General features: G+C 41.2%; 1 protein-coding gene across 3 annotated transcripts; it reads right to left on the bottom strand.

Annotated features, from left to right (window-relative positions):
• Window positions 1-2019: 2019 nt before the first annotated feature.
• On the bottom strand, window positions 2020-13314 carry LOC107394416 (tumor necrosis factor receptor superfamily member 6B). Of its 3 annotated transcripts, none has more exons than XM_070547647.1 (5): window positions 10828-13314; window positions 7381-10757; window positions 6877-7279; window positions 6385-6561; window positions 2020-3812 (listed from the first exon to the last, which is right to left on the bottom strand). In XM_070547647.1, the coding sequence occupies exons 2-5, from the start codon at window positions 7381-7383 to the stop codon at window positions 3475-3477; spliced, it is 921 nt and encodes a 306-aa protein (XP_070403748.1). In that variant the 5' UTR covers window positions 7384-10757; window positions 10828-13314; the 3' UTR covers window positions 2020-3474. The 3 variants fall into 3 exon arrangements, with proteins under 3 accessions (XP_070403748.1, XP_070403747.1, XP_054600967.2); XM_070547646.1 differs by having other exon boundaries at window positions 7381-11071; window positions 11187-13314; XM_054744992.2 differs by having other exon boundaries at window positions 7381-13314.
• Window positions 13315-14525: the final 1211 nt, after the last annotated feature.

Here is a 14525-nt window from a genome sequence, read left to right as displayed (position 1 = left end):
ATTTGCTGTTACAGTTATTGGAGATTTTTGGATAATTCCTGGATTCTTGTGTTGGATTTTTTTGGACTCAAGTTTGTATTTCTCTCCAGGATTCCTGGACAACCTTCCCTGACGCTCTGGGTTTGTTGGATCTGATCCTCCATCCGAGAAGCGGAACCAGTACTGCATTACTCACCTGGAAAGAACCATCAATCAATCAATCAATCAATCAATCAAAGCTTTATTTATAAAGCGCTTTCCGCAACCCTGTCAGGAAGCCCAAAGCGCTGAACATTGTACAGTTGTATGTAAATATATTGAATAAATCATTAATAAAAGAATTACAAAATACAAAATGGAAATTACAAGATAGATGAAACATTCCGGTAAAATACAAATGTGTGAAACACAATTGGATTGAGTGGATGGATTGAGTGTACCAATGAAAACTGTGGAATGGATTCAACATAAAAGAGGGCCAAAATCAAACATGTTCTGGAAACGCCAAGCGGAGGAGGTGTGTTTTTAGGTGATTCTTAAAGACTGGCAGAGAAGGGGACAGCCTAACTGAGGGTGGCAACTGGTTCCAGAGTAACGGTGCTAGGACTGAGAAAGCCCGGTCCCCACGGGTACGACACCTAGACCGAGGGACAGCGAGCAGGCCTTGGTCAGAGGAGCGCAGAGCGCGTGATGGGGAGTGTCTGTTCAGGAGAGTGGCCAGATAGGGGGGACCACCACCCTGGAAGAAATGATAAACAAAGACGAGGATTTTGAATTGTGAGCGATAGGAAATCGGAAGCCAGTGCAGAGAGGCCAGAACCGGACTGATGTGGTCCCGTTTCCTGGTCCCAGTCAGGAACCTGGCAGCGCTGTTCTGCAGAACCTGTAGGCGACGCAGTGATGACTGACACAACCCTGCATAGAGAGAGTTGCAGTAGTCAAGCCGAGAAATTACAAAGGCATGCAGTACCCGCTCCAGGTGGGCTCTCGACAGCATATGCTTGATTTTAGCAAGGCGTCTCAGGTGAAAGAAACTGGACCGGATCACAGAATTGATGTGAGCATCAAATTTAAGTCCTACATCAAGTTTCACCCCCAAACTGGTAACAACTGGTTTTGAGTATGGAGAAAGAGGGTCAAGATCAGCATAACGATCCACATTCCTGTTGTTGGGGTGAAAAACAATGAGCTCTGTCTTTCCCTCATTCAGATGTAGATAGTTGGACATTAGCCAAGACTTCACCTCATTGACACAGGAGACAAAGGACTGAATAGAGTGACCTTTCTCCTGACACAATGGAGAGTAAATCTGGCAATCGTCCATAACCTTCCTGGACTTCACGGTTCGCCTCTCCTCTTATTCCTCTGCCACCCCGCCTGGCTCTCTCTCCTGGACTCACTCCTTCACCCCACCTGCCCTCCTCGACCTCCTCCACCTGCAGAACTTTGGACTCTCTCTGTCTCCAGCTAATCTGGGACTATTCCAGGGACATTTTTGTTAGATTCCTGCAATAAATCATTGTTTTGAACTTTCCACCCTTTCATGTGATGATTCTTCGTGTCGTGGGTTAAACACATTCCCAGGAACATGACAGTTTCCATCACAACACCTCACATCCACCACACCACATCCCATTATTCATATCTTGTCATGTATCATTAGTTTAGGAAAAATAATTAAATTAATTTTATAAACTATATACCTGACTCTGTCTGAATTAATACGAAGTGTGTTTATGGTCCCTGAATAATCAAAGAACCCTAGAATCTTCTAATTAAACATTCAAAGATCAGATTGATATTTCATATTTGTATGGAATATCACACCTTATTGGTCATAAACCAGTCCTTTTTAAATTATAACACTTTGTGATAATTCATTCTAAAGTTATTATTCTCTGAGTTTTCCGCTCTGAACCAGAAGGAGCTTCTCTCTCTTTTCCTCTTCCTGTCTGACGGCCAGGGAGGTGCTTATCTTGAAGAGCGCTGACTCTTCACAACCAAGTTTGTGACTTTCATAAGCGTCTGCTGTCAACCTCATTAAACTTTTTTTTCAATCTTTTATTTTCATTTATTGACATTAAAATAAAAATACAGAACTAAATTGCTGCAAGCCAAAATGAAAAAGGGGACAGAAAGAAGAAAAACTTATGTTGTCTGCCCCTTTTAACTAAAATAACATTAATACAAATGAAATAATCATATGATTCTTAATGAAATTGAACAATAAAGTTCCTGGACTTGTTGGCCGACACAATCACAACCCATGAATTTGAGGGAAAAAAAAGAAAACAATTTACACAGAAAGAAGCATTAAGTTATAGATCTATATACATACATATATACACATACGAATACATACTAGGTTTTTTTTCCTTTCATCCCCCCCACCCCCCTCCCCTCACACATTTATGTAACGGATCTATATAAGTTAATCATTTTATTTTTGATCTATTTTTTGAAAGTCAATATTGTTTTTGCATTCTTGAGTTCAGTATTCAATTTATTCCACAATTTAACTCCATATATGGAGACTGAACTTCTAAAGTTAAAAGTCTTATTGGTCATAAATAATGTGTATTAATTGCTACACACAGAAGATGTGAATCTGTAAAGCGTGGTTTTGCTATTGTGGTTGCTCAACAGGATTCAAACACAAAGATTTTTTTGACAGAATTGTAGAGATGAAAAAATTAAAAGTTGCATGTAGTATCTTTGTATAATAATAATAAAAATGTTTACTGCTGATCATATTTATCACTTTATTTGAGCAACAGTCGACTGAGAAAACGATTACGTGTTAAATGAAAAAGTCCTACGCCTGCGTATTAAAAAAAAGAACAACTAAAAAAGCTGGTCTAAAACTTTGTCCAGTGTAGCTCATTACTACAAAAATATACGTATCACTCTAAGCAGGAACATATTTGTAAAGGTGGAACATAAAAGTCAACATTTTGAACAAAAATAACAGGAGCTCCACCCATTTCCAACAAAAGACACTATGAGAGGTAGATGGACTGGTGAATGCAACCGTTTACCCTAAAAAAATTCATGTTGGTCGTTTTAGGAACGGATACAAAATCTCTTTGGGATTTTATTCCGAGAAATGATGCCCAAAGCATTTCCTTTTCTTTTTCCTTTCTCCAAATATTCACAGCACTTAAGTCAATCAGTCCTGCCTTTTGATAAGACACGCCCTCAAAAAGATGCTGCCTTGAAGTGATATATTGGCTTTATTACAGAAAATTATATATATATATATATATATATATATATATATATATATATATATATATATATATATATATAAACGTTCATGCCAGAGACGCCATGACTGAGCAGAACCTAGACATGTGTGAGGGCATGTGCATATTTTGGGTTTATGGGAGGAAACCCCTTTATCGCATGAGGAGCTCATGTAAACTCCATGCAACAAAAGCTCTGAGCCTTTTTAACCTGTGCAGCACTTTCGCCTGATTACTATGAAATGTTGCTTTAAAGGGTTGCATCTTCTTCCCTTCTTCTCCCTGAATTACAGATCCCTAACAGACGTGTGTCAATCTGGTCAAACTTCTTTTGTATTCTCTCCGCGTTGCTGGCGGCGCCACATTTTTCCAGAATATCAGGAAGCAACTTGATCTGCGTTATGGTTGCGGAGGAAACCCAGCTGTTGATCTGTGAGAGAAGCTGTGAGAAGCTGAGCTCCTGTGCTTCTTTTCGGCTTCTGCCACCGTCAGAAGGTAGCTTGTTCACAACTCGGCGCAGCCTTTTGATGTTCATTGTGTGGTGAACGAAGAAACTCGGGATGATTTCTTTGATGCACTCGGCTCCATCTATAGGAACACATCAGAGATAAGTGGTCAGAATGGATGACGCAGACACAAAAACAGATAAACACTGATATTTACTGGAATGTTTGCAGAAGAAAGCTGTAATAATTCAATTCAATTCAATTCAAAAATACTTTATTAATCCCAGAGGGAAATTGATTGCTGTAGTAGCTCAGAATAATAATAATAATCAAGTCATCAAAGAGTTGTTGTATATTACAATGGCTGTTGGTAGGAAGGATCTCCAGTAGCGGTCAGTGTTGCAGCGAAACTGAAGAAGCCTCTGACTGAAGACACTCTTCCGTTGTCGGACAGTCTTGTGAAGAGAACGCTCAGGGTTGTCCATCATTTTCTTGATTCTCTGGAGAATCCTCCTCTGCATTATCTCCTCCAGCGGTTCCGAAACTGCCGAAACTCTGGCTGAGTCCTTGAAAGGGCTTGGAGTTCCTCCATCTTGTTGACCAGTGATCTCACATTGCCCATTATGATCGATTATGATCGATGGAAGAGATGGTTTGAATTTCCTTTCTCTGTCTCCGTTTTGCTCACGCTTCTTGCGTTTTAGCTCATCTGGGATTTGTGGCTTCAGTTGAGGTATTATTTCAGCCTTTCCAGTGTTAATCAGCTGCTACCGATTGTAAACCAGCTTGTTGCCATGGTTACGCATTATAACAAATGCTCAAAAAGTGAAAAAAGCTAAAAAAAATAGCAGTAAAAATCCTCCAAGCTTCACAGCACCAGAAACAGAAAAGTAAAATGTCCAAAAAAATACAGTTTTTCTTGAGAAACTAGAAGAAAAAATGTCCAAGAAAAGGCAAAACTTACATATAGTCAACAGAGCTACTCCAACATGCAGCCACCCAGAGCAGCGCAGTTCCAGAATAGTCATTGTTATTAACTTTTACATGATGCACCTCTCTTTTGTTGCAGTTAGTCATAATAATCCAGAGAAGCTGTGGCGTCTGCACATGGGACATTAATGATTGTTACCCTACCTGTTACTGTTACTCCTCCACGGATGTCTCAATGTCATATTGTTATGATTTAGTCGTTTTCGGCTCCCGTCGTGCTTTTCTGCTGCTTTCTCTTTGGCCACGCCCACCCACGTTTCTCCTCCCTTACAGCTTTCTAGCCTTTCTCCCATGTTTAGTGGTGGACTCATGTAGCATCGAGGCTTTCCAGCTTATTGCTTTGCCCAAAAGCTCATGGAGCTTATAGTGCCCCCTGCTGCTGGAGTTACATCAGTACACTCAAGTACTTTTATTACATAGCAAACACTGGGTAAAACTTACAGTACTCGGTCAATTTATCAACACCACTTGGTGTATTCTTAAACATTAATAAACTATTAAATAAAGTAATAACAGCTTAATAATAATCTTAATATTAGGTAACGCATTACTAAGCAAACATCCCCCTTGGCCCTTTGATTTAGGACACTTAATGGTTAACATTATCAGTAATGTTAATAAAGGGTTCTTTTGTTTATTAATGCTTAATAATGCACTAAGTAAAAGGAACCTTATTGTAAAGTGTTGCCAAACATTGTTAATAAGCCATATATACAACAATGATACAATAAGTGTTTGGTGACTCAGTTGTCCCACATGTCTACTGAGTGTAGACAATGGCGACCAAACATTTCAAGAAAAGGGCCAAAAATGTCAAGGGGCCAAAAAAATGAGATAATTTTATTATTATTATTATTATTATTATTATTATTATTATTATTATTATTATTATTATTATTATTATTATATATTTAATGAAATGCAAAAAAATATTTTGTTGTTTTTTCCCCATTTGTACTCATCAAAATGTCAAAAAAAAAAAAACTTTAGTAAAATTCCGAACATTAAAATGTTAGAAAGCTTATATTTACATGGACAGCCTACTGGGGACAAGTACCCTACCCGACGGTTTTCCTGATTTTCCTCATGAATTGAAACCCTCTGTGCTTGTTTTTGTCAGAGTCTCGTTTTGTCATTGTGTCATGTCATTCTGTTTTTAACATGCTGAGATTTGGCCCACAGACCCTGGTTTAACCACTGTCTGAGTCTGTTTGCTGCCTCCACATGACCACAGAGAGGAGCTCTCAGCCTAAAAGTCCATCTGGGCATCAGACACCACTTCCTGTTTTCCTTCCAGCTGTGTTCTCTCCCCATTTCACCCACAAGTTTAACTGGGCTGATCGCATGAAGGTAGACCCTCCCCCCCTGTGGCCTTTCATTTTCAGAGGAAATCTGGAAACCACCCTGACAGGGTAAAACTTTATTTATCTGGACTTCCTGGATTTTGGTAATCCCGTTTTGCCTGATTCAGACCAGTCGTCACACGGAGGAGGTGCGTTCCCATTTTCATTAAAAATAAACCCTTTTTTACTGAGTAAGTTTCGGGTCCAGTGATGTTACGCATATGTCACTTTTGCAAACTTGGAAGATGATTATTTTTGAATAGGGGCTAATGGAGTACAGTAAATGTGTAAATTTAAAAAAGCACTATAAATGTCTCCTTCACTTCAAAGATTCACTGCTTTTTTCCTTGTTTCTACAACCTTTAAGGCCAGAACTCTTACTTGTGAGCTCTCCACAGCTTCCACACAAACGGTCGTGCCAGCTGGAGCCCTGCAGCAGCAACAGCTGCCCAGCACCGCTGCAGTTCTTGTGCTGTTTGCACCTCTCATGAGCAGAAGAGACATCAGAGAAGGTTCCATTGGAACAAATGTGGCACACCGTGTCATTCTCTGGTGTACCTGCAAGAGAATAAAAAAATGTCTTTAATAAAATAAAATAAAAACTTTTATTTTTTTCATTTGTAGTTATTGCTGTTTTAATGTAAATGCTACAGTTTGCCTCTCTGGGGCAGCACAGCCCCAGCTGATTCTTAACATCAGCGTGGGGGAAAAACGTTGCTATGGCAACAGTATGCACGTAAAGCAGGAAATAAACAATGATACCACGCGGCCGGGTTTCTGTTTCAGAATGGTAACACAATAAGGTCAGTCTCTCACACACACGCACACACTGTAGTTCTAATGGCCACACATCAAGTGCTATAAGTTCCGTACCTGGTGTCAGAACCCCAGATCCGGACGGACACTCGCTGTGACGCACGCACATGTCTACGTCATGGCTGTAGTAGTAGCCCCGTTTGCACTCGCACTGACAGTCGCTCTTGGCCGTGCATTCCTTCTTCACCACCTGGTTCCGTCCACACACTCCGCAGCGTAAACACCTGCCAACGTAGTTCCAGAGCTCCGTGAAGGAGCCCTGCGGACACGGTGCGCACTCGCTGCTTTTGGCCGTGGAGCAGCGCGCGCGCAGGAAGGTTCCAGGTGGACACCGGTCGCACTGCAGCGACCTACCGGTGAACGGGTCCCGGTGCGTGAAGGTTAGAGGGTAGACCACGTTGAGGACTGCTGACAGCAGCGCGATTGGAAGAAGGCTTGGTAAAAAATGCCAGAAGTGGCCCTGGAAAAGGAGAGAAAACAAGTCAGGACGGAATAACAAACTCTCGCTGCTGCGTCTGTCTCCTCCAGCGTCCACAGCCGTCTGCTCCAGTCTCCACCTACCATCGTGAGCAAGCAGGATCCGTCAGAGGATGGTACTTTCACTCAAAACGTACAGGAGTATATATATACATACAAGGTTGGATGACGTCACTGGTGATTAATGTCATCGATTTTCAGCGTCTGTGAAGCAGCTGATCATGTTTACCGGTTTTTCAAGTTTTACCAATTTTTCCAAACAACTTTTTTATTTCTTCATTTATTTTTCATTCTTACATCACATTTTACAACAAATATTTAACCATCATTGCATAAAAGATCATTGTAGCCAACCACGCAGCTGCCAAATTAGGATTTACTACATTAAATCATGATTTAATGTGCTTGTACTTGGCATTTTCTGTAGTATTTCTGTAGTATTTCTGTGTCGGTTTTGTATATTTTTTTCCCTGTAGAATTTTGTAGTTTTCATAGTGTTTATGTAGTTTTGTAGGGTTTTTGTGGTGTTAGCAATATTTTGCAGGGCTTCATAATATTTTTGTCATGTTTGGGTGGAGTTTCCTGACCCAGGACATACAGAATCAAGCCTAGAGCCTCAGGCAAGAATGTAAAAGATGTTTATTAATATCACAAATAAAGAAACCAAAGACACGCTGCAACGTGCGGCAGAAGAGCAGCTCTGGACTCAGGAAGGTTTGATCCCTTGTTGCAGTCAAGAGTTTGAGGAGGGGTCTGGTCTGCAGGAGGTGGCGGGCTCAAGAGGTTCCAGGACTCAAAGCTGGGTTGCAAGGGGGCAGGTGAGCAGTGGAGAGCAGACGGTCGAGCTGGAGGGGGGGAACATGGTTCCAAAAGGTGAGGATGGTCTGTGGTTGAGGTGGTAATGGACGATTTAACCTAGAGGCAGAGTAACCAAAACCACTAGACTGAAACCTTGAGACAAGCAAACTAGAACTACTCAAGAGAGTTAGCTGGCACGTGATGCCGAGCCTGCGCTTCTACCAAAGCGATTAATCGTCTGGCTCCTTAAGAAGGCTGACGGTTCTGTTCTAAATTCGCAAACAAGTACAAGAGTAAGTAAATAAATAAATCCTCTCACGCAGAGATTAATTCATAAAGAGCTGCCGGTTGTTGAGATAGAAAGTGAACAAAATAAAATCCTGGCAGGACATCTAGCTGATACTACTGCTGCGGGTTGGCTCGGGTCAGAACCACCTGACACTTTTAACTCAACATTCAGATGCGTGTTAATCTCTGATTCGGACCTATAAATAACTGTGAAACAAATTTACAATAAGACATTTAAGAACTGTCTAAATCATGGTCAACAAAGAAACTCTACCCAAGTCCATTATAATTAGATTATTTAGAAAATTTGGGGATTTATAAAAAAATAAGGGGTGGGAGTTTAATCCGTTAATTGGGATAAATCATTTAGAAATGAATAACACATAAAAATGTATCCCTGTGAGCCTGAGTGCCCCCAAATTGGGGGTCAGAAAAGTTTAGCATCACAATTTATGCCCAACTTATCAATACGTATCATCAAGCTGCACCTCTAACAAGGCTGCAGAGCCTGGGCTATGAGCACATTGAACCTTTTTTATGAAATTAATGTTTTTTTTTAAACATTCTCTGATATTTAGGGGCTCTAATGAACTAAATAAATAAATAATGATCTAAATATAGCTGGCTGGCAGAACTGATGATCTATGTATTAGTAAGTCATAGACTCAGGGCTGTGAAATGAGATCACTGCTTAGCTGACTGTAAGGGGAACAATGGAGGGAGATCCAGTTTTTGGTTTCAGCATCCTGAGGAATGATGTGTTTAAGCATCACCAGGTTATCTCGTTAAAGGGAAAATAATCCGGTTTAAGCAGAACTCCTTTTATTCATGAGAAATATATTTAGAAACTAGAACGCATTTGTAACTTCTACAGTACAAAACAAATAAAGGTAAACATGCCTCAGCTTAGGCAAGTCAAGACAGATACTGACTCGTTAGACTGGAAACACTTTCTTCTGCAAGTGCAGTAAGTTGTGTCTTTTATATTCAACATCTATTTGACTAGACGGGTTTGTTGACTTGTTTTCCCTGTTGTTGGATTTATTCTAACAGTCCCACAAACTCTCACTGATAAAACACAGGCGTGTGCTTCTTTAAACATTCCTACTCAGTAGGCAGCAGGGAATATTTAAGATCCAGATGATTCGCAGATGCAGTTTGTTTCACCATCTTTGATTTGTGAAATGATGTTTTTGAACAAAATCCGGGGGAACAAGTTGGTTTGACTGGAATAACAGTGACACATTCCTATTGGGTGAGCTTTTGGGTTTCATTGGGAATGGAATTCCCGATTCAGCTCTCATGAAGGATCACCCCTGGTATGAGCTCACCTGGCCTTGTTCCAGCCTGCTTTAAAACATCTAGTTTATAAAAATATCCACCCATCCATTTTCCTCCACGTATCTAGGGTTGGGTCATGGGGGCAGCAGCCGAAGCAGAGTCCAAGACTTCCTTCTCCTCAGCCACATGGACCAGCTCTTCTTGGGCAATCCCGTGGGAATCCCTGATTAGACTTGCCAGGAAACCTCAGGAGGCGTCTTAACAAGATTCCCAAGCCACTGCGATCGCTACCCAAAGCTCGTGATCATAGGGGAGGGTTGGAAAGTAGATGAACCGGTAAATTGAGAGCTTTGCATTCCGGCTCAGCGAACTTTTCACCACGACAGACCTGTACAACACACCAACCCACCCACTGATCCCCTGCTTCATCTTTCCCTCACTTACAAAACCTCTAGACATTCAAATTCCTCCACTTGGGACAAGACCTCGTCCTGACCCACAGAAGGCATTCTACTCGGTTTGGACACAAGGCCATGGCCTCAGATTAAAAGGAGCTGATTCTTAGTTTATAACAATATTTACAATAATTTTCTTCTTAGTTGCTTGAATTTTCTGCAGTGGAACGTCGTCGTTCATATAAATGACATTTTGCCAAAGGTGATGTTTACTATGTTCTTGTGAAAGAAAGGGTCAACCATCACTCACATTATTTTCAGTATTATAGAAAATTTTGAATATGTGTCAAAGTATCACTGAATAATTACGAATAGGATGCTAGTGACGTTGCTTTAATGCTTTTATGAATTTTGTTTGTATAAACAATGCACATGACTACAAATGGTATCTAATGTGACAGAGGGACTGAATCATGACAAGGAAAACTTGTTCAGGGGAGAACCCAAGAATTAACCAAACTAGTTTGAACCTGCCCTAAGTCTAGATGTCATGTTGTGGTGTAGAAATCTAACCCACGACATAAAGAATCAGCATAGAGACGGGGGTAAAGTGTTTAAATAAGAATTTATTAAAAGGGAAACCAAGGAAGCAGCATAAACAAAGCCGAGTTCTTTCACCAGGGAGTTGGTGCGGGAGATCTGTGGACAGATGGGAGTTAGATCCAACTCGAGGAGGGAATAAGGAATCTGAGTTGGGCGGAGGACTTACAGTCTGGAGAGGAGGAAACTAGCTTGAGGGAGGAGTGGTCCGGTCTGAGCTGAGGGCGTTTTCCTGGGACTGAGATCCAAAAGGTGAGACGTGGAGGAAGCTGAGTTTGTGGAGATCCAGGGAGCTTAGGTGGGCAGCTGGAGGGGGTTCTGGCCAGGGAGCGGCTGAGAGACAAGCAGGTTGGAGTTCCAGATGATAGGAGTTCCAGAGTTCAGCCAGTAAGAGATGAAGGTGGAGGTTTTATCTGGTGAACAAGAGCAGGAAGGGTAAATGCAAAATCCAAACTCCAAAACACATCTAAAAATCTCAAAAGGTCCAAAAGGCTCGACTATAGTACTGAGAGGTGGCTTAGAAGGTACCCAGGTAGAGTAATCATCCAGCGAAGTGTAGAAGTCTCTCAGCTGCTTAAATACACCTGGCCGGCTGATGAGCAGATCTGCTGCAGCTTGGTTAACCTCCAGACACGCCCACCTGCAGAGGGAAAACTCGAGAGACAGGGAGTGACAGCAGGAATGCACCTCAGACCGTGACACTAGAGTTGACCGTGAGCTCTAAAAGGATCATTTGAGATGGTTAGTAGGGGAAAACTTTGATGGAGCAATTAAAATCTTGAAGTTGACTTTAAAGAAAATGTGAAATAAATATTTCATTTGGTTAATCACTCCGGTTCTTCAATCTCTACATTGGTTACCATTACCACACCATACCATACCACACCATACCATACCACACCATACCATACCATACCACTTTATTTATATAGTACATTTAAAATACAGCATAAGAGCTGACCAGTCAGTTCTGCACAGGCAAGTTCATAAAAAAAGAAAGTAAAACATCAATGGAAAGCATTAAAAGCAGCAAAAATAATAAGAACAATAAAAAGACTATAAAAACAATAAAGGAGCCACTGGCTAAAGGCCAAGCCATAAAAGTAGGTCTTTGAACGAGATTTAAAAACAGCCAGAGAGGATGCTTGCCTTACTGTAATGGGACGTGAATTCCAGAGCATGGGGGCATCATAGACAAATGCTCGTTCACCCCATGATTTGTAGGACATCCAGGGAGGGCAAAGTAGCAGGAGATCAGCTGACCTCAATGTGTGCATGGGTACCTAGGGGGTGAGCAGGTCAGACAGATATGGAGGTGTTAAATCATGCAAGGTTTTAAACACAAAAGTCAATAACTTCAACTGTACATGGAAGGTAACTGGGAGCGCTGAGATCTTTAAGAAACAGTCAGCTTGTAGAACTCCGGGTCAGAACCAAACAGGTTGAAGTTGCTTTTTAGCCACTATGCTGCACACAGATGGAATCAGCTTCCCAATCACCTCAAATCTGCACCAACTCTATTAACCTTTACATCAAAATTGAAAGCTTCCATGTGCTCATCAGCCTTTAAATGACTGTTTCTTCTGTAGCTGCTCACCCTTTTTTATTCTTAAATCTGAAATGAATTTGTGTGTATTTGAATTGTGCTGTCATGTTGATTTTAATGATCATGCAACTCTTGCTAATGGAAAGCACATTGAATTGCCTCGGTGTATCAAATGTGCTATATAAATAAAGCTGCCTAAATTTTTCTAGTACCGGGTTGGACCTTCATTTTGCCTTCAGTAGTGCCTTATTTAGCCATTCCTCAGAGGTTCTGGTCCATGTTGACAATAATGTGAGTATCTCATTCCACTGCATCCCAAATGTTCTGAACTGGATTGAGATCTGTTGACTGTGGAGGCCGTTGGAGTCTGGCGAACTCAATGTCATGTTCAAGACACTGGTGTGAGGTGTTTTGAGCTTTGCTGCTTGGTACATTGTCCTGATGGAAGAAGGCATTGGATGGGTCCGTTGTGGTCACAAAGAGATGAACGCATGTTTAAACAATGCTTGGTAGGTGGTTAGGGGCCCAAACTGGCCCACAAGAAAGTCCCCCACACCACCAACAACCAGTCTGAGCCATTAATACCAAGCTGGGGGAGTAAAACAAACCAAAAACTCTTTTTTATGGTGTTAATATGTGGGAGTCAGGCCATCACTGTCAGTTGGTACCATCATCTGAAACATCAAATAAAGGAGAAAGAGTAACTGACTGAAATAGTAATTTTATGACATGGTTTTAGGAGTCACCTGTGGCTGGCTTTACAAAGAGGTTTTCCAGGAAAAAAGAGGGGAAAATAGTAGAAATTCCCAAAATGAGTGAGTAAAAGAAAGAAAACAGGCTAATAAAGACCCACTGGGTTACTTCTACGAATGTGTCCCTGCTCACATACTGTAGATAGATTATTTTTGTAACCAAGGGAAAGAAACAAAAAATATTTTTGCTGATGACAAGACGAGTCTTACTCTTCCACTGAACTCCATTTCTTACAGATGTGATTATGTTCCATAACCAGCATTGAGTGTTATTTCTGATGTGTCTTCCCCGCTGAGTCAAAAGTCCCAAAACATTTGTTTAGAAGTCACATCAAGACCTTTAAAATTGCCTCATGGACATTTTAGAAGTTTTGACTAATAATAATATCAAAGAATATTGCAATTAACCACTGAATGATTTTATCAAGAACAATGCAAAACCTTCTATCACAACATAAAATAGTTTTTATTGCAAATTTTACCCAAAGACTAAATGCTACACTGTAAAAAAAAGAGCATGTAGAACTTACTGTATGAGGTCACAAGGTTAATTACCACTTTTTATTTATTTAAAATACATATATCAACACGGGATGCACAGTGTAGCAGTGGTTGGCGCAGTAACAAGGTCCTGAGTTCACATACCAACTCGGGGTCTTTCTGCAAGGAGTTTGCATGTTCTCTCTCATGTTATCTCTGTGGGTTCTCTCCGGTACTTCGGCTTCCTCCCACAGTACCCAAAAATTATGACCGTCAGGCTGACTGGCCCCTCTAAATTATCCTTTGGTGTGAGTGTTTGCATGCATAGTTGTTTATCCTGTGTGTCTCTGTGTTGCCCTGCGATGGACTGGCAATCTGTTCAGGGCGTACCCTGCCTGTCTGCCCAGAGATTGCTGGAGATAGGCACCAACCCCTTCGGCGACCCTGCATGGACAAGTGTGTATAGACAATGGATGGATGGATGGATGGACATATATCAACACAAGTAGTGACTTTCTTGACTTATTAATTGAAACCCAAGAGTTGAAGGTTTTGATGCGAGCCAAGGGTTGCAATGCCCTAGCAGCCCCTGTGGTCTATCTACCGCTGCTAGCTGCTGGTGTTTATCTAGCTTTAGAATCCATTTGAAACCCATCTTTGTCTATAAGGCCTTCAATGTGTAGAAAAAAAGACACAAGGCATCGGGCTGCACAAGTCACACGTCGTCAGAGTGAGTAATATCAAAGACTGGACTGTCCCATTTTTCAGGAGATTTATCATTCTTGTCTCGGGGCTTCGGGGGAGTGGGGTACTTTAAATTTGCCTTGCGATGGAAATTTCAGATAAGCTAACTACTCATCATTTATAAACTAAACATTATCAACCATCCATCCATGTGAACCTAGTTTGAGTCACTATGAATCATTGATGATCTTCAGTGGTCAAGAGTTTGAAGAGAGACCCACCCTGGGCGCAACCACAGGACAGGAAACAAGAAAAAAATAATAAACACAGATATCTTCACAGAGAAGCTTGAGCCAGGATTCTCTGGAGGTTTCTTCCTGTTAAAAGGGAGTTTTCCTCTCCACT

The sequence above is a fragment of the Nothobranchius furzeri genome, chromosome 19 (genome assembly GCF_043380555.1).
Source record: "Nothobranchius furzeri strain GRZ-AD chromosome 19, NfurGRZ-RIMD1, whole genome shotgun sequence".
NCBI classification, from domain to species: domain Eukaryota; kingdom Metazoa; phylum Chordata; class Actinopteri; order Cyprinodontiformes; family Nothobranchiidae; genus Nothobranchius; species Nothobranchius furzeri.
The sequence above is the reverse complement of the archived record's forward strand: the minus strand, read 5'-3'. Positions and strand labels throughout refer to the sequence as shown.

Excerpts from the sequence above, each read along its gene's own strand:
- LOC107394416 (XM_054744992.2), bottom strand. Across the intron at positions 6,562-6,876 it reads ATCTGGGGTTCTGACACCAG|GTACACCAGAGAATGACACG; the intron begins GTACGGAACTTA and ends ATTCTCTTGCAG. Across the intron at positions 3,813-6,384 it reads AAGCTGTGGAGAGCTCACAA|ATGGAGCCGAGTGCATCAAA; the intron begins GTAAGAGTTCTG and ends GTGTTCCTATAG.